This window comes from Natator depressus, chromosome 1 (genome assembly GCF_965152275.1).
Source record: "Natator depressus isolate rNatDep1 chromosome 1, rNatDep2.hap1, whole genome shotgun sequence".
In the NCBI taxonomy this organism is placed as follows: domain Eukaryota; kingdom Metazoa; phylum Chordata; order Testudines; family Cheloniidae; genus Natator; species Natator depressus.
In genome coordinates this window covers 259,879,558-259,903,734 of record NC_134234.1, presented here as the reverse complement: position 1 = coordinate 259,903,734, position 24,177 = coordinate 259,879,558, and the positions used below count along the sequence as shown (strand labels likewise).

General features: G+C 39.1%; 1 protein-coding gene across 5 annotated transcripts in view; it reads left to right on the top strand.

Moving 5' to 3' along the window:
- Window positions 1-24,177, top strand: part of ATF7IP (activating transcription factor 7 interacting protein) — a 168,280-nt gene that overhangs the window by 37,338 nt on the left and 106,765 nt on the right. Inside the window, exons 1-2 of one of the 5 annotated variants that reach the window (XM_074941754.1) lie at window positions 18,675-18,719; window positions 19,231-19,427. The exons of the other annotated variants lie outside the window; for them this stretch is intronic. Coding sequence (XP_074797855.1) covers window positions 19,426-19,427 — 2 coding nt within the window. The 5' untranslated portion in view covers window positions 18,675-18,719; window positions 19,231-19,425. Of the gene's footprint in view, window positions 1-18,674; window positions 18,720-19,230; window positions 19,428-24,177 lie in introns of those variants that run through there. 5 annotated transcript variants of the gene reach the window in all.

The following is a 24,177-nucleotide window of genomic DNA, read 5'->3' as shown; positions in this document are numbered from 1 at the left end:
TTAAATCCACAGAATGAAATTAAAATGTTCCCTCTTTTAAATGGATAAATCTGTAGGTTCTTTTAGATTGACACCAACTTGTTTCTTGGACAATTCGCTGTTTTAGTGATAAAATAATGGTGGTTATCCTTGGGCTGAAATTGGAATAACATTGGATGTTTCCAGAAGAGTCAATATTGCCTTTAAAAAATCATGAATAAAAGTATATATCAAAAAACTAATCTTATTTTAAGCATCATCATTCACTTTGAGAATCATGATGTGCAGCTACTTTTAATGAATAGATTGAGAAATAGCCTGCTGAATATTGAGAATGCTGGAAAGGTCACTTCTGTGACATGAACATATACATCATCCAGCATTTGAGGGACTGCCTTTGTCTTGTTTCTGTCACATTTGTAGAAATCTTAAGCAGAATGGATGAAACATCAGATTCAGGAAAATTTTGAAATCTTCTGTTTTCAGGGTTATCCAACTTTAGCTACTTCATTCAAAATCTGTTTTCATTAGATGTTCTAGTGGTTTCAGTTGCAAAAGCTAGCCATACTAAATCAAAAGCACTGCGGCCCTTTTGACTTGGTTTTGCTGACAACTCTTTCTCCCAAAATAGTGGAGGCAAAGGTTTGAACTAGCACCCCATAATGGCTACACTAGAAGAAAATTTGGAGCTTTTTTTTGTGCTGAGGTCAATCTACCTCAAAGAATTGTTAACTTCAGAGCCCACAATAGTTGGGATCATTTAGATGTTAATATCAGACAACACAATCCTTCTTTGCTTGTTTGATCTCCAAAGTGGAAATTGCCCAAGTCACTGCCTACATTGAAAATTTTAACTTCTCTTGCTTTTTAGCAAAGGTGCACAATGTAGAAGAAAAATCTCATTCCATGGGCAAGTTAGTGATAGAAAGGTAAGGGGGGGAGGGTCATTTGACTCATAAAAATCATAAAATCATAATTTCAGTGGTGTCACCCTCTGTGGCGTGGTGGAGGGACTCTCTGCCTCCCTCATTGCAGGTTTTTAAGAAATTTTGGTAATACCCGACTCAATCAATTTCTAAGGATATTGTATCATTTGAAAATCCTTTCTCTCATGAATGCAATGGTACTGAACATGACAATCCTTCATTCAGTTCCATGCAGCGAAGAGCCTCATTTTCAGTTGCAGTCTCCAGGCAGAGTACTTTGTTGTAGTCAGTAGAGGAGCCAATGCTGTGCATTAGCCGCAAAAGTAATTTGCTACCAGTTTTGGAAGGAATTGTTAAACCAGTAGCCACTTGTAGTGGTAGATTATGCATATGCTGCACACTTGTGTATATGTTGGAAACCTGCCTTTCGTGGGGGGGGGGGATAGCTCAGTGGTTTGAGCTTTGGCCTGCTAAACCCAGGGTTGTGAGTTCAATCCTTGAGGGGGCCATTTAGGGATATAGGGCAAAAATTGGGGATTGGTCCTGCTTTGAGCAGGGGGTTGGACTAGATGACCTCCTGAGGTCCCTTCCAACCCTGATATTCTATGATTCAAGCATGTTCATTTGAAGGGGCTCCCATGGAGTCTAATTATGGACACCCACTCTGTTCATGATTTCACCAGTTCCTAAGTGGAAAAAATAGAAGCTTCAGCGGAAGCTGCAGTCCATCCTATCCCTTCTTCTCCCTCCCCCCAACAAAAAAAAAGTTTGCTTTACACCCTTGGTTGTGGACTGCTCAGCAGAGCATTTGTCAGTAATCCTCTTTCCACTTCTGCTGTTCTCTCTGAAAGTGGTTGTTCGAGCCCTTCTATTTCAGACTGATCAATCTATCATAGCAGAAAAAAGAAAGAATTGTTACCTTTAAAATATATCTGCATTTCCAGTATAACAGTCTGGAGCTAATCTTCCCTATATTTAGTGTTTGATGTTTGTAAATATGTAACTAGTTGTTGATTTTCTTGGTACTCATTTTAAATTACATTGTATTCAAAAGTAGTTTAACCTTTTTACCTGGTTTACCTCAAAGCACTCTGTAACTCTAGAGTGCTTTGAGTAAAGCTTCTCTGGTTAAGAAGTTCCATTGTTAACTCTGTTCTTGCTTTCTGCCATGTTGTCCCCATGTTGTCTACTCAAGAGAATTAAGTCCCAGGCAGACTTTACTCCTCCTCATACCAAGAACTAGGGGTCACCAAATGAAATTAATAGGCAGCAGCTATAAAACAAACAAAAGGAAGTATTTCTTCACACAATGCACAGTCAACCTGTGGAACTCTTTGCCAGAGGATGTTGTGAAGGCCAAGACTATAACGGGGTTCAAAAAAAGAACTTGATAAATTCATGGAGGGATAGGTCCATCAATGGCGTTCCTAGCCTCTGTTTGCCAGAAGCTAGGAATGGGTGACAGGGAATGGATCACTTGATGATGATTACCTCCAGTGTTTCATATTTAGGAGCGGGAGTCTTTCACTAACAGAATTGTCTTCAAGTGATTGTCCACATTGATTCCATTCTTGTGCATATACTGGGACTGGAGCTAAATCTCCAGGGTTTAAGATATGTCCCTCCTGTAATATATCAATACCACTCAACAATGGGTACACTAAGTGCCTTTTTCTTGTAGGCGAAGGTTATATCCTTGACCATTTCTACGTCTGCTGCTGTTTTTCCAAGCGGCCTCAGAAAGCTGGGGATGCTAGTTCAGTTATTTTTTTCTGAAGTGCTCCATGAAGACCTTCCTGGGCACAGAGAAGGACACAGCTAAGGCTCAGTTCTCCCTTCCGTCCCTCTTGCCTAGTGCCCCACCAAGCCATGATTCCACTCCGAGCTCCAGTGCTGAAACATCTAAGAGACTCCATTGGTTGACTGCACTTACTCACTTATTCAAGAAGGGTTAGGAAGGAGCATTGCTCTGGAGATGAGACGTAGATCTCCTTCTCTGGGACCCTCAGACTGGAGACACAAGAATTGACATTTTAGATTCCTCTCAAATTCTGTAGCCACAAGCCTAAGATGGGGCCCCTCTGGTACCTCAGTAGTGGCTATGAAAAGAGTGCTTGCAGTGCTGGCTAAAGACACTGACTACCTTCTCTCCAGCACTGACTCTCTGACATTCTTGGTACCCACAGTGTCCAGCAATTAGTTAACATCCCTTTCAATGCTTATAGCCTTTTGGGCACCAAGTGATCTGTCTATGGGCCTGATACTGGAGTCCCCGTTGCTGACTCATATAACATCATCAGTACTAACTAGGTCTTAGGCCACCAAAATTATGGTACATTTGAGAGGTTGATACTGTCTGCTTTCCTAACTTAGTAGGAAAGATGCATGAGCATTGGAGCATACCAAGAAGTATAGCCCCACCACTGAAAGAGGTATGTTCTTTTAATCTTTTCCATCAAGACATAGTAGAGACTTATCTCCTGCTCATCCGTCTCCTCCTCCATGGGCACCACACTGACAGTCAGGGAGGGATTCCAGAGACTACTCTTTGAGCAAGGGAGGCCATGGATCTCACAGGAAACAGGACCCCTGTTTTTCTTCTGTGTACACCTATCCAGTATCCCTATGCTTAGAGGCCTTTGGGTATGCAGCTATATTCCGACAAGCCAGTGCTGTGCTGCTCCCCCTGCCTCTGGCCACATTTTCTTCTCCTAAGAATGAAGAGGATCAATGGGTAGAGATGGAAGAACAATTGATCCTGGTGGCATTTTCATCATCCACTCCTAATGAGGCAGGCAGTCCTCCTATCCTCAGCTTTTAAGGTATTCCAAGATCTGATGGAAACACATGGCCAAGATCCGAGACATCCCATTGTAAAGTAGTGCGAGAGAAGTCACACAAGCTGCTATGCAGTCTTCATTCTTCCATGCCTGGTAAACTTGTCATGTCTATTAATGAGGTATTGTTAGAGCCTGCATTGGATTTGTGGTGGACTTTAACATCAATGCCTGCCACTTCTGAGAGGCAGACAGACTGTATGGAGTTCCTCCCAAGGGCTTTGAGTCCTTTTAATTAACATCTGGTGCCAGGCTCATTTTGTTATAGCAGCTATCCAGGAACAGTCCAGGCCCAGGCAGTAAGGGCCTCCTAAAACAACACTGAGAGAAAGAGACTCTGAGACTGGATCTGTTTGGCCGAAAAATCTATTCTTCTGCTAGTCTCCAGATGTGTATTGCAAACCACTCTTTGTTTTGCCAGAAGCATCGGTTTGCACTGGGATAAATTGTCTCAGTTTATGGAATGACTCCCACAGGATCACAGGGAAGAACTCGAATACAGCAGACTAGAGGAACAGCTGATAGCTAGAACCTCCCTCCTGGCTACTTTATATGCATCTGATACTATACAAAGATTAGGTTTGTTTGGCCAATTGTGTAAGCTGGAGCCATGCCTCCACCTCAGATGTCCTTGCAGGGCCCCTTCACCTGAGGCATAACGGGCAGAATGAGCCTAACCATTCCTTATTTCCTTCACTAATACAAAATCCTATAGGAGTAGGACTCCTTAGTCACAGGGAAAGTATGTGTGGCATAGAATCCATGTGTACAACACATCTTAAAGAACCACAGTTACTGTAAAGTAACTGTTCTTCGTACAGTGCTGTTTCTTCCTACCACACTGTAATGTCACCACAACCCACGAAGATTAGGGTTCTTGTTATGTGGAAAAATCATGTACAGGTAAATATCTAGAAAAATTTAGGAGTGGATGGGATATTACGTGCAGGGTACAATCTGGACCGATGAATAGCTTTCTCCTCGGTTCTCCACATTGGGGTGTCTTTTGCAGTGCTTTTCTGTGAGAGCTACCACTCTTGGTCTGCTCACACACAGCATCCAGCATGTAAATTACTCCCAGTTATATTGTATGAGTGTTATGGCCAGCTACTTATGAATTACGTTGCAGAGTAACACCAGCAAATTCCCAGTTCCAAATTTTCCCCAGAAATGTATGTCTTGTACTGCACAGCTCTCTGGACAATACAAGCTCATATAAAGTCCATCATTTTATTAGTAGAAAATGATATGCACAAATCCTGTTATCCCAAATGGAGTTTCCCAAACACCTCAATTCAAACACACTGGTTTATCTAACAGTAAAACAAATTCATTAATTACAGCAAGATAGATTATAAGTGACTACAAGTATTGAGGCATAAAAGTCAGAATTGGTTACAAGAAAATAAAAGTAAAACACAACTAATGCCTAACTTAGCTTATTAAGTGAATTCAAAGCAAAGATTTCTTTCACTTCATTTCAGCAGCCTTATTGGATGAATCTTCAGTCAGGATCCCTCCCCCAGTCCAATGCAGCTTGTTTTGTTGTTCAGGTGTTTGTGGATGCTGGGGGCAGAGAGAAAGGGGAAGAGATAATTTGGGATGTCTGCTTTCCCTGTAGTTCTTTGTCTTTGTTGAGAATCATCCCCAGCTGAGGTTCAGGAAACAAAGTCTGTGTAATGGGAACTCCCAGCTATTTCTTTGTCAAGATGTAGTTTTTTTGCCCCCACCCTCTTTCCTGCTAAAGAATGGCCACTTAACCAGGTGATGGTCCATTTGATTTTGTTGACACCTGGCTGAGGTGTCGGCTAGCCTTTTGTCTCTGGGAAACTGGTTTGTCACTGCTCCCCAGACTTAGAACATGTCTTAATAATATCATATAGTAGAACCATGTAACTTTACATACAATGTTGCCATACATATTTTACCAGGACAATAATGGACAGCAAACTGAGTTTTCAAATGATACCTCACAAGACACATTTTGTTCAAAATTTATCGTAGTCCTGTAAAAAGGGGGACAGACTGTCACAGTGGAAAAATAAATACTCCCTGCAATTTTTTAACAATTGCATTTTTCCTTGCAACCTTTTGCTTGCCCTCACATGAGGTCTTAATGTGCTTTACAAAACGGCAACAAAACAAATCTTCATGGCTGAAATTTAGTAGTGATCAAAATAGAAAAATGAATTTGATTTTGAAATGAATGAATGGTATAAGCTGATTGCTTGTTTGTTTATTTTTAAATTTTCTCTTGACGGGTCTATGGCCTGCTTGATCAGACTTTGTGAAACAGTTGTGAAGAGTTAGTTTGCAGTTGGTATTGCATTTAGTAATGCATTGCTTCTGGGGTTTTTTTATGTGCAAGTGCTAGGTTCATTTAAGTATTCCCAAGTGGCAGAAAGCTGGTATTGAGATGGCCCAAGAAGAGTTGCTTAGCAACTGTGTGTGCTGTCTCTTGGCCACAGATGATGATAGCTAGTGTTAGCAGCAGTGCAGCTAACAGGGAAAGGCGCACGCTCTCTCTCGCGCGCGCTCTCTCTGCCATCTCCTCTCCTTCCCCCCCCCCCCCAACCAAATTTGAATAAGTTTCAATTCAGGCAGCGTTGAGTCTTCAAAATACCTGTCTGATGATAGATAGGGGCGTAATAATCAAGAGTTGTGTTTTGGTTTTTTTAGGATGTTTAAAACTGTCTAATTTAAATTTGTGTGATATTTCAGAGAGGACTACTTAAGGTCTGATTGTCATATCCTTCTCCCCCAGCTTGCTTTCTTCTGAATTCACCCCACTTGATTAACCCCAATTTAAAAATACACATCATAGGTTTTGATAGTTTAAATTTCTAGCAGGCTGCTCAAGCTTTGAGACTTCTGAAAGCCAAATACCCAATGGTGGGAGGAACGTATTAAGCCTAGTAGCATAACATCAGAGGAAACTAATAATGAAAACTCATTTATTTAAAATCATTATTGTCTAAACTATTAATTGTGGAAATGTAGTGCTGAGGAAAAAAAGCATATGGGTGCCAAAATATGCTTTTGTTTTTCATTACTGCCAGTCTTTCTGTGACATAGTAAAACATTCTGTCTACTGTGCATCTAAAATCTGTAGTTAATAACACAGGCTTTCAAAATGTCTTTAATTTGCGGGAGAAAGTGACTTTGTAGCTTCATAACTAAATTAGGGTAGTGTGTGTGCCTCTTTTGTTAAATACTATATCTGTACATATGGTACATTTCAACTTCCCATTGTCCAAATGTGAGACATTAACAAAAAGGGAAAGGTATGATTTCTTGGTTTGAACAGAGACCTGGGAGTCAAATGCTTGAATTCTAATCCTGGCTCTGACATAGTCCCCCTTTGACTTTGGCCAAGTAATTTACAGGTTAACTTTCAAAGCAATCTCTCATTTTGGATGCTTTAGTTATTGGTCACCTAATTTGACTATCTAAGGACCTGATATTTTAGAAATGAGGCACACCCAGGGCTCCAGTTGAAGCTTAGTACTTCTGAAAATCTGGCCCTATAGTCTTCTTATTGAACCCCCAAAGAGACAGCTTTTGAATGTGTGACCGTAACTCTGTGCGTGCGTGCGTGCGCCCCATCTCTAAAATGTTATAATTCACTTAAAAAAGAGTTTTTGAGGCTCAATTTGCTAATGTTTGTGGATTGCTTTGAAGATGAAAGGTGCTGTAATGCTTTGTTAGATCAGTTTACTTTAAATGATTTGGTATGATTGATGTCATATTGTCTGTAGCCTCACTTTATGATTTGGCATTTCATGTCTATAATTTAAAATAAAATAGTAAAACTTCGGGTTTGCATGGGAGAGGCAAATTTGGATCTAAAAGCCTCATGGAAGACCACATTATTATGGCTCGCAAGTGTTGACCTAGCTTTTGGAACTTCAAATTTGCACGCGCTCTCTCTCTCTCTTTGTGTGTATTCATTGAGCAGCATTCTTTTTTTTTTAAAGAACGGAAGTTAATTTGTCTGTTTATTCCACTCTGCTCCCCTCCTGCAAACAGATGTCTTATCCAGACTTCATAGAGGAGAATCTTGTTCACAACCACTTAGAAATGCAGATAATTAAATCTAGTTTGAAGTCCAACTATAGCCATTTTTGAGTCTAAAAGATGGGAAGCTAGTTCATCTTTAGAGAGAAAAACCTCCTCAGTTTTCTTTTGCCATTTCAGACATACATGTTTTCCCTGTTTCTTTATAAAAAGAACAATGAACAAATTAAACAGTGGATTAGCTTGTTGGCAAGAGAAGTCTAGCAGAAAAATCAGTTATCTTGAAAACTGCTTTCTCACTCACCTTATATTATTGTTCCCTCTCTGAGAGCACTTTTTTTTGGCTTTTTAGGTCTAAGTCCCTCTTTAATGGTTATTTTTAAACCTCTCTCAGAGCTAATACCATGTTATATTCATGAATCGTCCTGAGGGGTCCCAAAGTGCTTCGTAAACTACTGTGGAACTGGAAATATTTCCTGGTAGTTTCTTTTAATTAACTTTATATATATAAAAAAAAAAGTGAAAATGTACAGCAAATATTTCCGGACTTCTTCTTCCCCATAGCTACTTTAATACTCATTTTGTGTTGTCCTGCAATGGCAGTGGGCAATAACAGCTGTACTCACTTCATCTCCTTGTTTTCGAGCCACTGCTCATACTTGTGCTGCCAGTGTCATGGGACTTACTTACTGTCAGTTTTACTTCAGACTTTCCACAACCACTGTCTTATTCCTCGGGAACAGGCAGTGCTGTCCCTATCCCCTAGAAGATATTGTTCCACTATGGAAATTAAACAAGTCTGAATATTCAGCAGCTTCACTTTTAGAAAATGTAACGGACACAAAACACATCAGTTCTGTATTACTTGATATGCATACAGCACCACTGAAATATGATCACCTTCAGGGTGAAGGGTGACAACTCATAGTCAACAAATGTGTGCTGCACAATAAATGAATCAGTGTATCCATATGTTTGAACATTGGGTGTATAGTGACTTTTGCATGTCCTTTGGCAGTTGCTATGTATCTTGCAACAGGTTTCACTGCTTGGGAAATGTAAAAGTGTTAAGTCTTGTTGTTGAATAAACTGACTGTATATTCCTGACATCTTTCTCCAGAATGTTGCATTGTTTTCTTATAGCAGATGTCCAGCTCGACAATTTTACAGCAGAAACAAAAATGTGAAACGGAGGTAGTCAAAACTAAACATTGTTTATTAATTTTTCTTCAGCAACTTCTGTTTTCCTGTAGAAGAGCATGAAGCCATTATTATTATTTATTATTTATTAAGGTAGCATCTAGGGACCCCAGCTGAGATCAGGATCCCATTATGCAAGGCATTTTTTCAAACAAGGAGAATGTCCCTGCAGTGAAGAGTTTTTACAATCTTAAATAGTAAAAACAGACCTCTGAGGGAGGGAATATAATATTCAAGAAGAGTGAACAATGTGATAGTCTGCAAATGTCATGTTAGTCTCATAATTTTTTGCTGGTTTCTTTTTTAAAAAAAAAATTGGGTGGGGGTTTTGTTGAGAAGGAAGTAGAGTAAGAAGAGGAAGGGGACATTAAAGGGTGGGAATTAAGAAGATAGAGGAAAGGGTAGCATGGAGGTAGTTGAAGTGAGACATAAGTGAAGAGACTGAGGGTAGGGAGTTGGAGGAAACAATCAAAAGACATACAGGAAAAATTGTCCGGAGTAAAAACTGGAGGATGTGACTCTTCCTGTGGGTACCCAGAATTGAGGCACCTCATAAAGCACCTGCCCTTAGGATGAGGAAACCTTGTTTGTGTCTGCTGGGTCTCAGCTCCCCAACTCCACCAGCCACATGCATCACAACTACTCCCCTTTAGTTCTGCTTAGGCCCCGCTGTCTCTCCAGGTTAGTGAAAGGCAAACTGCAACCGCTCTGAGCGTCTCCCTGGAGTGTCCAGCCCCTCGTTCACTGGACACACGCTATTCACAAATCCACTGATTCCAAAGAAACTGTACACCCCAGCTTACCAGTTCCACCTCTGATCACCGCTCCGCTTCACATATCACTTAGAAATGTTTATAGTGAAATCAAGAATAGGTTTATTTAACAAAGCATAGAGATTCAAAGTAATAGCAGTAGAATTATGAAACAAATGGTTACATATAAAATAAAATCATAACACTCATTTTAGAGTCTAGACTTAATTAACAAGATACTCTCATGTCCAATAGTGTTGCACACCAGTGCTTTACAGCCAGGCAGACTGTTACCCTCTTTTCATATGACAAACAAATGCTGTCAGCTTGTCTCCGTGGTGAAGGATCCAGGGTGTCTCTTGGAACTCCTAGATATATCAGAACAATTATTTGTTCTTATTCATAAACAGGACACCTGCTGCTGTTGGTGAAATCAACAAGAGAGGAAAGCCATAGGAAAAAACAATCTCTTGATTAGCATCAGGTTCGGTATGCAAAAGGACCTCCATTGTGAAGCGGACAATACACATATGACCAGACAGGGAGATAAGCGTCTGTTACCTCCTACCTGAAAGGAACCTGTCGGAGTCATGTCATCCCCTGGTCACTTGTATTACCAAGACCTTAAGAACATAATTTTCAATGTAGTTACATAACTTCTTACATGTTATCTTTACATACATTTTGCAATGATTAGGGTGACAAGTGGGCTACTGGCTCTCTCTAGAAACCTCACATATAAGCCCAAGAGATTCCCACAAAACCCTGTTCCCTCTGCCAGTTGGCATCAAGGGGTCCCTGGGTCATGGAAAAGTCACGTATTGATGTCATCACTGTCTGAAGGTCCCTTCTGTAGTTCCTTATCTCTGCTGGCTGAGTTCTGGCTGTCCCTTCCCAGCAGTTTTTCTTCCCTGAACTCATGTGGCAGGTAGGAGGGATTGGGCTGCATGGGCCCTGGTGTGCCTGAACGGGGCCTCTCCCCTGCACAGTTCTGGGTCTGGAGTTGCTGTGGGGGGGGATAAATCCAGCTGGGTCTCGAAGATGAATTCTCCTATTTCATGGAGTTAGAACAGCGTGGATTCTTCACTGCAGAGAACAGAGTTTGTGTATTTAGCCTTTTGTTGTTGTCTTGATTAATAAATGCAGTATAATTCAGTCGTCTTTAATTTTCTATGAATACGATGTCCATTTTTAGAATGCAAAGCTAGGACACTTGTCACTTTGGAAGGCAACTCAGGAATTCGTGGGTGTGCAAGGGTGAGAAACAGGCCAATTAGTCGTCCCCCCCCCCCCCAACCTTCTAGCTTTCTGTCATCCCTCTCTCCTACCACTCACTCCTGGTGGTAGTATGGCTACTGTACTAGCTCCTACAGTCACCCACTGCTCCTGCTGTCTGGCCTAGATGTTTCTGAGCTGAGCCCATGTGCTGTGTTGTTCTTTTCATGTGGTATGGCCAACCCGAACCTTTGAAAATCATGAGATGTTAAAAAAAATAATTTTTTGGAGGGGGAGGTGTGTCTTTTTATATATGTAGTGGGCAGCACTGTGAGAACCATTGGGCACTGTGAGGCTAACACATTTGTGCCTTACAACTTTGGGTGGACAGGGAGAAAGTATCCAGTCACCAAGCTGTTTGAAAAAAACTAGAACAAAACCTTGGTTTCTTTAAAACAGGAAAAGTCTTTCAAAATCAAGATAATGCTGGTAGACTGAGTGTTTGGACACCATCTCTGTGAGTTAACACAGTATATGTGAAAGATCATCCTAATTCTCCAAGATCAAGCACTCTGGGCAGACTCTCTTTTTTGCTGCTAGCCCTTTGCTTATATCATATGCAGCTGTGACCTTGCAAGTGTGAACAAATCCACAAACTTCATATGATGACTGTTGAAAAAGGCAACTCTTCAGATTGACTATACTTTCTGTATGTTTTTAAGTAACGGTATGAAATGCTTTTGTTTCATTATAATTGGAAAAATGAACCAAAATAGTTGGCAATTGACTGTAGGCTCTTACCTTTAATTATAGGCAGTAGCAAATAGACATGCATTTCATTCTTTAATTTGTTTCTTGCTGTAGATCATGGCTAGTTTCCTTTACTTGAAAGTCACCTAATGTAATACAGATTAGTTATACAGGGGGTCCCCAGTATACGTCTCCCTCTTATCTGTTTTGCATATCCATTGCTCATCAATAGGGAAACATGTTCCGATCTGTGTCTTTCCGCATATCTGTCGTTAGCTACCAGTGTCCTCCCTCACACCACCCCCAGCGCCTCCTGCTCACCACGATCAACTGTTTTGCGGCGTGCAGGAGGCTCGGGGGGGGGGGGAGGGAGGAACAGGGATGAAGTACACTCAGAGGAGGGGGCGGAACTGGGTAGGAAGGAAGGGGGGCAGGAGGAGGCAGAGTGGGGGTGGAAGGTATCCGTTCCCAGTATCCGTCATTTCGTTATCCTTCGCCCTTTTCAAGAGCACAACCCCAACGTATACCAGGGACCGCCTGTAGAACATTCTAGAACTGTGTGAATCATATTGGAGGAAGTCTAACCTTGCAGGCATTTGCTGTTAAAATGGGGCATTAATTAAATAAGAGGAAGGATGGTCCTTGAAAGACGCAGGTTCAGTTCCCTGCTATGTCCAAGACTTCCTGTGTGATCTTAGTCTCTCTGTGCCTCAGTTCTCGATCTCTAAGATAGGGCTGATAGTACTTACCTACTTCACAGGGGTGTGGCAGAGATAAATGCATTCAAGGTTGTGAGGTGCTCAGATAATTACAGTAACGAGAGGGCCGGGGAAGGGGGGATAAGTAGCTACGGTAGATAAAGTAAATGTAACTGCAGGAAGGACACAATTACACAGAGAAAGTGCATAGAATTCCAAAGAGGAGATCCCCTTCCTCTCCCCCAACCATGAATGTTTTTAATCTTCCAGGCTTAACACTTTCTCTTTACGCTCAAAGAAAGCTGTCTCTTCAGATACAAATGGTCAGAAAAAAAGATTTGAATCTAAGATTGACCTGGGTAGAAAAATTTCACTGGCATTTTGTATAAACCAAAATGTTTCTTTGCCTTCAGAGCTCCCATCAGTGCCACCTTCTAATTTGCTGTGCGAATGCCTAGTTATATCTGATATAGAATTTGGTGCCCTGTGTACCAGGTTCTATGTGTCAGTGATATCAAAGAGCAGATGGAATCGGTGAGATCAAAAGGGATGATGCTGAGACTTTGGTCTTCACATGATTTAATTTAAAGAAACCTGACAAAATTTTAGTAGAGCTGTTCAGAGTCTGTATAAGTTCTTGCTTTATGGCTAAAGTTGTGGCTCTGGTCACCAGGAAAAAGTGAAGGTAATCTAATTTATGCTACTAAAGTAATACAGAGGTTTGGAGTACTGCACCCAAAGGATCTTTGACCTCCCGTCTTGCTGTTTGAGAGAGATGTCCCCGGTGTGATCAAATGTGAAATTAGTTACCAGTTTCTGTGGGGCATTTTTTTCAGAAAATTTGTGTTATATCATCGTTATTGTCAAGTCTTTTTAGTGGACTTCAGACAGGGTTAGTCTGGCCTCCTCCATATGCCAGGCTTGAATTTGGTTCTTCATTGTCACCTACGTTTTCACATCTTGGGGCTTTAACTCATATACTACATTTATTTTCAGAAGTAGATTTAATCTCTGAATCAAGGAATTAAATGTTGACATGGTATATAGGAATTTTTTAGCATGGACGTATATCTTAGATGTGTAAATAAATAAAGACAGCAAATTATTGCTCCATGACTGCATTTAACCCTTTCCAAATGGGCCACAGTTGAAGGGAAATGCTGCGCTCTTGAGTATACACCATACAAGCTATTTGTTTTTTGTGACCCAATTCCCTTTTGCTAATACACTTGTGGTTTCTTTCATTTAATTATAACTGCTTCTCTTGTTTCTTCTCAGGACTGAATAGAGTCAATCAAATCATCTGTTTACGTAGCAATAAGGATTGAAAAAACAGTTTTAAAAATATACTGTAGTTGTAAGCGTGTATTAAAGTTGTAAAGGTGTTTTGTTTCTAGATAGTATAACTCCTAAAGGGGTTACTACATACTGTTAGTCCTCATTGTGACGGACTATATTTGATCAAGAGCAAACAGACACATGAATTCTGAGAATCATGTCTGTACAAGACTTAATTAGCCCTAGGCTAAGGTATTTCAAGCTTCAATACCTATGTTCCCTTTAGGATACTCTGGCAAACTAGACATTGATGTTTTCAGTAGTCTCTGCCCTTTTAATGGATGCAATACTGACTTTCTGTGATGGATATTTTGACAGAAACTCCGTGTTTTGTTTGGGGTAGTTGGATGTCAGGTGGAACCATCCAGCACAGCTATGGGCTACAGTAAATCATTCTTCTCCCTCAACACTTTTCCTTGTGTATTTAAAATAGAACTCAAGCTGGTTTTATTATTAGCAATCCAGATAAATTTTGAGAATCTTATTTCAGAAAGGTTATTATGTTCGAATTAAAATCAGGATGTCTCTGGCTTTGAGAGGGAGAGTTTGTGGGTGTTATGGAGTAAAACTTAACCCCAAATTTAAATGAGTTATTTTTAATTAAAACACAAATATATTTGCATTAATTTAAATACATTAATTTTAATAAAAGCTTAATAGATGTGTATCCATATAAACCAAAAAAATCTTCCTACTTTATAGAGGATAAAAATGTAGGTGCAGTATTGCAGGAATCCCTTCACTAAGATCTCTCCAAAAGGGAAGGTGGTATAAATTAACTATTTACCTTTTGTGGTAGTAAATACTAATTTTAATAGGATTCAGTAATTTTAAGTGTGAGTAACATATGCAACTATGTGAATTGGAACAAAAAGATACAAAGGAAATGAGGATTTTTTGTTGTTAGTTGATTGCTCGTGGGACTTGGGCAGCATTTACCTGTCTACCCCCTGCCCTGTCATGTGAAAGTATTGTTCATATTGCCGCTGAAGAATCTGATTGATATAGTCCACAGACAAAATCAGGTTACTAAATTTGATAATCAGCGATCTGCTTCTTGACAGCAACTCCTCTCAGTGCTTTCAAGCAACAAGAACTGTGGTACCATTTCACAGCTGGAACCAGCACTATGCAGTTCTTCTCTTCTAATGTTTGATCAATGAGATGTTTTTGAGTTTTTAAGAGTTTCCAGTTGAAGAGATCAAATATGCCTCTGCCTTGTTTTTATGTGAGCCTGTTGGCCTCTGGAAAGCTTAATCTGTTTATTCAGGTGGACTCGTGTAGATCACATGTGGCACCTACACCATAATTCTGCTCAGGGCGGTCCCCACATCCCTTACAGTGGGTCTTCAGCTTACTCATGGCTCTGGAGACAGAACTTAGATCTCTCAGTCTAGGTGAGGAGAAACCATTGACCCTGAAGACTTTGATAGTACCTATTTTTTCAGCTTTTCCTGCTGTGATGTCAAACATTTATTTTAAATGAATAAAAATAATAATTTAAATTGTCCAGAAAATGCAGAAATGTAAGTATTGGATGTCATGTGAGGCGTATCCATATTACTAGTAGTCATTTCATTACATGAAAAATGTAAATAATAGGAAAATGCTTGATATTTGATTTCATATGTGGATAACTTCAAATTAAAACCAGTTTTCTTGTAGACGAGGCAGGGTACTGCTCCTCAATGAGAGCTGCTCCCTTGCAGCATTTTAGCTTTCAACCCCATGAAGTTTTGGCAGTAGGGCTGTACAAAGAAAGGCCACCATTTTCTTCATAATGGGGTGGTTGTAATTTTGTCATTCTCATACTCAAAAACTGAATAATTATTGTGACTAAACTTTTAAAAAATAAAAAAAACTTCATGTACAAATAACAGGCATGGAAGTTTTCTACTCAGAACTGAAAGCCTCCTGAAAGTGTTTGCTCAATGCACAGCAGTGGTCAAAATGCAAACAAAACATTAGCATTTATAAAAATGAGCTAGAAAATAATACTTGTACGCCATCAGTTCTGCTGGGAACCTCAAGCTTGGCTTTTCCTTGCTGAGGCCTGTATGGCTCGCGGACTACTTGAGTTTGGCAGCACCCTGATGGGGATGAGCATCAGATACTCTGTTGGGCTCTACCAGGCTTCTTTGGGTTGACTCCTTCTTGGTTTGGAGGAGAGAGAGGGATTGGTGGTAGTCTCCCAAAACCACTCGCTTAAGGTGCCAAAAAGAACTATCACTGTGGATTATACAAATCTTCATATGTTCTTCTCTCTCCTTTCTTACATACTCTGGCAAGCAATGAAATTGGTAACAATGAAGTATTATCATTGGTCATTTTTAGTTAGCACCCATTGAAATAGACAAGGCATGTCACACTTCTTAGTTATTGTTTCAGCTTTTGCAATCGTAGGCGTGTCACTGGATCAGTTACAGTTGGTTTGAAGCAATCTTGGTAACCTATGAGCTAAAGACCTTTTTTTAAATGAAAGGTTAGAGAACAAGAAGGCAGCATAAAAGATGCTGGTACACAGTACTGCCGATCAGTACCCTGTTTTTGATCTCAAGGAAACATTCTGGCAAAGGGGAATTGCCAGAGCACAGCGGGGTAGAGAGAGCACTGTGTTGTCAAACCCCTCAGAAAGCTGGTTAAGTTTACAGCTCCTTTTCAATGCCGAAGCAACATAAAAGAGCCATATTTTTTGGTGTGATATATTTACTCACTTCCTGTTTCCCATTGTGAGCTCCTCCTCAGTCAGCCTGAGTAATGATTCATTTGTTAAGCCTTGACAGTCTTTACTTGTTCTGACTGTAGAATTTGCTTTGTGGCACAGTTAGGCTGAAGAAGTGGCTGGGCTGTAACAGCTTATGATTGAAGCTGACACATATTGAAATGCAGTGTGGAAATGCTCTTTGAAAAATTTCTTGAATCTTTTTCTTTGAGTGCATAGTTTTTATATTTTTGAGTTGACTTGAATGACACACATTTTCCTGGCAGCAAAGATAAAATAATAACTGGCTGACTGTTGACCTTAGAGAATTAAATCTACTATCATACATTACTAGTTGAAATACATCTTACTCAACTCTGTGCTTGAGATTGTTGATTTCTTACTGTCATCGATGTTTGTTAGAAAGTGATTGTTCAGCATTATAGAATCATGCAGTATCTGTCATTATCCAGGGCCATTGTTCATACTAATAAATTGAAGAGCTGGCATTGGGTGTTTCTCTTACCCTTTGCCATTAGTAGTAAAAAGAAAACAACATTGGTTAGCTATACCTTTCAAGGTCTCCTGATAGCAGTTGATACTTACTGAAAATATTTAGTCTGTAAATATTAGTCAAACAGCTGCTTTATGGGTAAAGGACCACACCAACCAATAAAAATAACAAAATAATTGAGTACCATTTTTCAATAGAAAGTGACCTAGTAAATTTTTATGACTATAAATATGGTTGATAAAACTACTACTTATAGAAACCTGTTTCATGAAAAAGTGACACTTCTTCCTTCTAACATTTATTCTTTAAAAGTTTCCTAATGTTCATATTTCTTTTGTCTTCCTTTTTGGTGGAACTGAATACTTCATTTATGTCGTGTATTCATGATTCTGCTCTGTTGAAGGATCCCAAACTATTAACTGCTCTGTCTGTGTTCTGCATGCTAGCAGCCATCTCTGGTTACAAAAATTAAATAAATAAAATAAAAATCCTGACTTAATTTGTACAACCTAGAGGACAATGTTTGTGTGAGTGTGTGCACATGTGTGTACATATATGTAATAATTTGGCAGTGAAGTTGGTGAAAATTGGACTGCTGAAGTTGATTATCTCGGGGGATGGGAGGAGGTCTCTCTAGTAAAACTTCGTGGATACTGATCTTTGCCCTACTTAGAGTAATTTCAGAAATATATTTGCGAAAACTTTAAAAATTGCTGTATGCTTACCCCCCACCCCACCCCACCCCACCCCATGCTGGATTCTGTTTTATTACCAAGAGACTTTGTGTGTAAATGGAAGCTTTCTTTTCTATATACAGGCTGTTCACCATGCTAAATTCCTTATAAGAAGAGTCCTGTAGTCTGGAATCTCTGCTATTGCTCCTCATTGTGTATCTTGTGGGCTAGTGGTCTCCTCAGCAGAAAGATAATTTACAAGGCAGGAATAAAAATCTCAATTTCAGGGATGCCACAGTCCAATATGAATGATGGTCACAATTACTTCCATTTTAGTGGATAGTATTGTCAAATGTTTGGTTGTAACATCACCAAATTAAACTGGCAGAGATAATAGGTCTAGCATAACAGTTTCTGTTCACACCTATTTGCATACTCACACCCGTTAATTATGGGAAATAATGAGAAAGTATAAAAATGTGTATGACAGATTATAACTCTGAAAATGTCACTAATTTTTTTTGTTTGCTTGAGTGTAATGGGGGGCTTTAATAAAATGCTTAATGAAAATGACTATCCTAGCTTGGCTTTTTAAAACCAATTTTTCCTTTCGTAAAAAAGCACAAACCTTAGAAAAATATATTATACAATATTTAACACCTTTGCCTTCAGTGCAGTATTTGAAGACTGTGTGACCCTTCCATTTCTTGTATTTGCAGAGAAGTTGCTTATCTGTCTCTGCTACATAGCTATACAGTTTCAGGTGTAAATATTTTTTGGAAGGACATACATATTGTACTTACATATATGTATAATTTTACAAATTGAGGCATCATGGATTGGCTTGTAGTCTGCTCCCATTTTCCCACCCATTCGAGGTCTCAGCCCAATGTACTGATTCTATTTTTAGCTTGTTGCCAGGCAGATTTTTATATGCCTCCTTCTGGTTGTTCAGTCTCCAGCTACTGATAGGTGTATGCAAACTAATCTTCAGCAGCCAACCAGAGGGGCTATGCAAATCTCCGCTCAGTCCTGTGACATCAGACTAGTCAAGTATAGTTTCTGTTGCTGGAAGAGCTGATAAGGTGGCAACATGGCTGCAGGGGGCTCTCTTTTGGGTATGTTTTTTACATTTACAAAAGATTTTATCATTATTTAATGTAAAAGTAAACAAATGCCGCCCCCCCCCCCCAAAAAAAAAAAAAGTAATCAGTATTCTAACCAAATTTTAATTACAGGAAATAAAACGTCAACAGGTTTTGAAGGTACAAGAAGTCTTGCCTCCTTGAATTATATTTGATGGATTTGGTGTGTTTAGTAGTGATCTATATCTGTGGCAGTGCATAGGTGACTAGGTGTAGTAAGTAAGAAAGCAAACAAACAAAACAAGCCCCAGCAGGTGTACATCATCTCTCTGCAGAAAGCAAATCTTCCCTAGAGGAAAAACAAGCCTAGTATATTAACAGCATGTTAAGGTTCACATTTTTGAGAAATTGAAAAGCTCTTTTACGTAGATTTTCAAATAGCCATTTTTGGTTACTAAAAGAAAAGAGTTAAAAATATTAATGTTTGTATGACACATAGTAAGTTTAACACAATTTCTTAATGCTACTCCTGCTTATTTTACAGTTTTTTGCCATTTCCTCTTCACTCTCTTCTTTCATTATGTCTGACAAGTGACCTCAGAGGGCTGCTGTTAATGACATCAGATTCTTCTGAGATGAGCTGTCTGATGCCACAGTTGCAAAGCTAAGAGGTCAGAATTGCATCACTGCAGTTAGATGCACGTAGTACGTGGACTAATTTAGAAGAAAGCTATTCTAAATGTAAGTGTAAATGCCTTACTTTCTTCATTAAAGTGCATACTGAGTTGGCTCCAACAGAACCTTTTATACTTATGGTGAAGAGGCCTAACTTGGAATAGTGAATCATATATCTGTTAATGTTCTCTTGTAGCTTTAGTCATCATGTGTTTTGTGTAAGTATTCACTGTACATTTCTTCCATAATATAGGTGTGGTTTAGGCGATATTCTTGTAATGTGTAGAAAAACTTCAAAACAAAAGTGGAATTGATTTTTTAAAAATAATTTTCAAGTTTTTTTTCTTTGTGTAGTAGCTGTAATCTTTTTTTACGCTTTGCATAAGAATGATTAGTTCAAGTCTGCAATCGGTATTTTTTGGTACATGTTACATAATTTCATGTCATTTGGGGATTTCAGAAGTAGCTATAGTCTTCAGTTCTACAAGGGTTGTGACATTATGTAACAACTTCCTTTGCATAATTAACTCCGCTTGATATTGTTTAATTATGTTGCCAAACGGGGAGTGGTAGTAATGAATCCTGTGTTTATGTCAAAAGTGCAAATAAGACATATACAACGCCACAGATGTGTTTAAAATGTACTAACTCATCTTAAAACTGCGTTAACTCAAATTGTATTTATAAACAAACGTATTTGGATGGTTGTAAATGTCACCATGTTAGAACATTCACTTCTGCTGTTTTACAAATGTGTGGCAGTAGCAATATTTATATGTAAGGCTTTGAGGTGTTGCAATTCATGGAAAGCTGAAGTTTTGCATTCTCTGTAAAGATTAAACTCCATAATAGTCCTAGGAAGAAAGGAAAAAATAGACTAGCAACTCTTGTTGATATGGCTAAATTCCCTTCAAGAAATACTGCTACTTTTTATAATCCAAATAAGCATTGTAATGTAATTCTGAGAACAAGTTGAGGCTCTTGTCTATATTTTATTACAAAGGAGTGTGTGTGTGAGAGACAGAGAGAGAGGATCTGATTTAACAAGTGAACAAACTGATCACTTTTAAGCTCCTGAATTGTTTTTGTGGTGCTTACTGGAATGTGCATTTTTAATGAAAATACCAAGTTACTAGGAGAGATGCTGTGCACCCACCACTCTCCTCCTCTTTAAAAACAAATATATATTTTGGGAATGAATGTTGTTTCCATTTCTTATAGCATCTGTCAAGACAAATAGTAGTGGACCAAGTTAGGTTCAACTCTGTGGAATTGCTTGGGTAAAGCCAAAAGATTTAATTTGAGTAAATGCACCTACACAGAGCAGCTGCCCTGTAATGTAGGAAGAGTTCTAAAATTAATGTCATAGTTACAGGTTCATTAAGCCACTTAGCTTATCTAGGAGACGCAAGACACAAAAAATTAGGAAAAATCTGAGCTGTTACCTCGGGTGGGGGGGGTGGAGGTGGAGGTGGAGGAACTGTTCCTCAAATAGAAATGGTATTGAAAAGGTGAAAATATTTTGAACTCAAGTTCTGTTTGCGAAGGCCCAGCTTCAGCAAACCACTTAAGCACATACTTTTAAGTGCATGCTTAAGTGCTGCACTGAGGCCATGTCTACACTAGCAAGCTTACTGTGGCACAACTGTGTTGATACTGCTGTGCCATTGTAAGATAGCTTGTGTAGTCGCTCTGTGCCTACAGGAGAGAGGTCTCTTGTCAACATAATAAAACCACCTAAACTAGCAGCATTAACTATGTTGGTAGGAGATGCTGTGCACATGAGTGCATATGCTGGTGAAATGTACGTTGCTCAGGGGGTGGTTTTTTCACACCCCTGAGTGACAAGTTTTGCCAGCATGAGATAGTGTAGACATGGCCTGCATAGGGATGGACATAAACATGTGCTAAATGCTTTGCTGAATTGTGGCCTGAGAGAAAATCTCACGTATTAAAAAATGATTCTCCATTGTCTCAATTTGGTTTTGGTCTCACAAGAGGAGCAGATCTTGAATTGTCTGTTGGAATAGTGGGAAGAACGTGTGCATTATGAAATATTCTAAGGGGAAAGGGTTAACCACTGCAGTATTTAAACTCTCAGCTTTTATTTTTTTTTTATTTTTTTTTTTTACCATTTTTAAAAACTAATATCTACATTAGTGAAAGTTTTTTGTAGTCTTAGGATATGTCCTACTCCAGTTTAGCCTACAAGGACCTGTAGGTGTAAAATGCAGTATCTTTATTGAGACTGTAAATGTCCTGTTCGCTACAGTCATCATCAAGTTCTGTTGTGAAGCTTCAGTTGTTTCATTCAGACCAGAAAAAGGGCTTCTGCTTAGATGGTTTAACACTTATTTGGGAATCTGTTTATATTGGTTAAAATGACATTCCTATGTACAATAGTTCAGCCTTATTTGTTTTCACGCCCTGTCTGGATTCTTGGTAGTACCCTCATGTGCTTCCCTTGTTGCTGGGCAGGATTTGAGGAGCTGATATCTGATTGGGTGTCAGGCAACTGCTGATTTGAGCCAATCAGATAAGGTATTTGAATTCTTTCCCAGTACAATAACAATGAAGCAACTGCTGATTTATTTTTCCTATGGGGAGATTATGTAAACTAAGAGCATTGCTGCACCAGGCTCCCTCTTGGGTATGTTTGAAAAATTACAAGGCTTCTCTGTGCTAAAAGGGGGAAAGGCTGTTTGTTTATGAACTTGTTTACTACTTAACCATTTCATTGAAAGGTCAATATGATAAATAGCAAAAAGTCTATTAAAAATAGTGTAGTAGGTTTAGAATGGTCCCATATTTAATCTGTTAATATGCTTATTAGAAAATAGAGCAAACTGTGATATAAATGCTGTAAGAAATTCTCACCCTAAAATTGATGTACGAGTTTAATTGATATCGTTCAGCTAACACTCTCATAATTTTAGCTTTAAAGGGGAGAACTCAAAAACTTCTGTAACATGTAGCAGAGATAAATTGTATTTGTGGCTGCCAATCTATTATATGACAATCCTGTTCGTTACATTTTAAAAGTAGATATAATTGTGAAAGACTCCAAATAGGTGGTGGTTTGTATATTGTGCACTTTGCGATTTGAACTGCAATCAGATAAGGTAGACTTAAGAAAATACATGTTAGCGGTATCCAAACATATCACTGGTGCAGAACATCTTAGCATCTGTCCTCTTTTGCAGATTGATTCACATGGAAACAGTGGTGTTTTTTCTTTTGTGTATAAGGATATAATTGTTTTCTGTGAATTTTAAAATTATTGCCAGGTTATTTTAACTTGTTACTGCAGTTCATTCCAGCTTGAAAACTGAGTTTTAAGAACCATTTTTTTAGAAATGCAGGTTCCATGCAGTTCATTCATTCTGTACTTTGGAATCTTGGACTCTGCACCTAGAACAAAGTGCGCTGATCAGTTGCTCTTCTTATTTCTTTGACTGACTATGCCAAATGCTAACTAGATTTGCATATCTGGATAATTCTGAACGATGCTGATTTACATGATCATAGAGAAAATCATCTTTATTTCCTCCACATAGTTCTTGCTCTTTGGCAAGTGTTTTTACGGTTATAGTGGTTATGGCTAATACACATGTTGGGAATTTTATGTAAACACCATTCTAGATTGACTATATTTATGAAAAGAACCATTGTGCACTGTTGTTTGGATCCCAACTTGTTTCACTGCTTTCCATAACCTTCTCTTTGTCTGTCTCCTGTTACCAGGCAGGATTCAGAAAGCTGGCTGCTGATTGGCTAACTTTTTGAGCAGCTCTTGAGTTGCTCATATGAGCAGACGATTATAGGCTAATCCATAGCAGCTATGCTAATGCCTGCCTTTGTTGCTTCACAGCAGTGATCTCTGCTGCAAAAGACTTGAAGGAGGGAAAGGGAAAACTCTCTAATTGGCTGAAGGAGGGGTCCTTCATGTATTGTTAAAAATACATTGGCACATTTTTGGTTTTACCATATAGCCACTGGCCGTTTGAATGTTGGTCCTTTGCCTTTCAGTAGGGAGAAAAATCTGCAGGTATTATTGGAGAGATATTCTTGGTGGTGTTTGTCTGTTTGGCACAGAACTATATATGATTTTCAAGCTTAATATGAAAGAGAAGGCTAAGGGAATTGTCGTAAGTGAATTTAAATAGATATATACAATATTTGTTCGTGTTGATGTTTCATAATTATTACTGCCATCTATGCAAACTCTTAAAGTTTATTTATAGAATTCAACTCCTTGCACATTTTCCATTTATATACAGGAATAATTTTGTGCACCACTGTACAAATGCCTTTTTTTGAGATAAGAGATGCCTGATTTATAAAAGTTACCTTTTGCTTGGTTGGGCACCTGTGGCAATACTTTCTTTGTTGCCAGTTGGTCATGTGATTATTAAGAATTGTGGAAGTACTCAAACACCATTTGAAGAGTCTTAAGCAAAGCATTAATACTTAAATGGACACGTTAGGATATTTAATTATGTACATTGAAAATACCAATGGTTTTAGATATTTTGCTCAGGCAACTCCTTGATAAGTGTAGCCTTTTTCTAGAATTATTCTTTGAAACGTGGCCTCCTTACCCTTTAGTCAGGGAAGGCAAATAGATATGTGAAAGAAGACTGCTGATTGGCTTGCACGGATGTGACCAAACCTGTATGAACCGGTCTGTTGAATGCTACTTCCTTATTGCTTTGGCTGTTTCTTGTCACACTCAGCGCCTACAAGAGATCTGTTACATGGCTGCAGTGTGCTCCCTTGTGGGTATGGCTGGAAGTTATGCTCTAAGCCTTGTGTG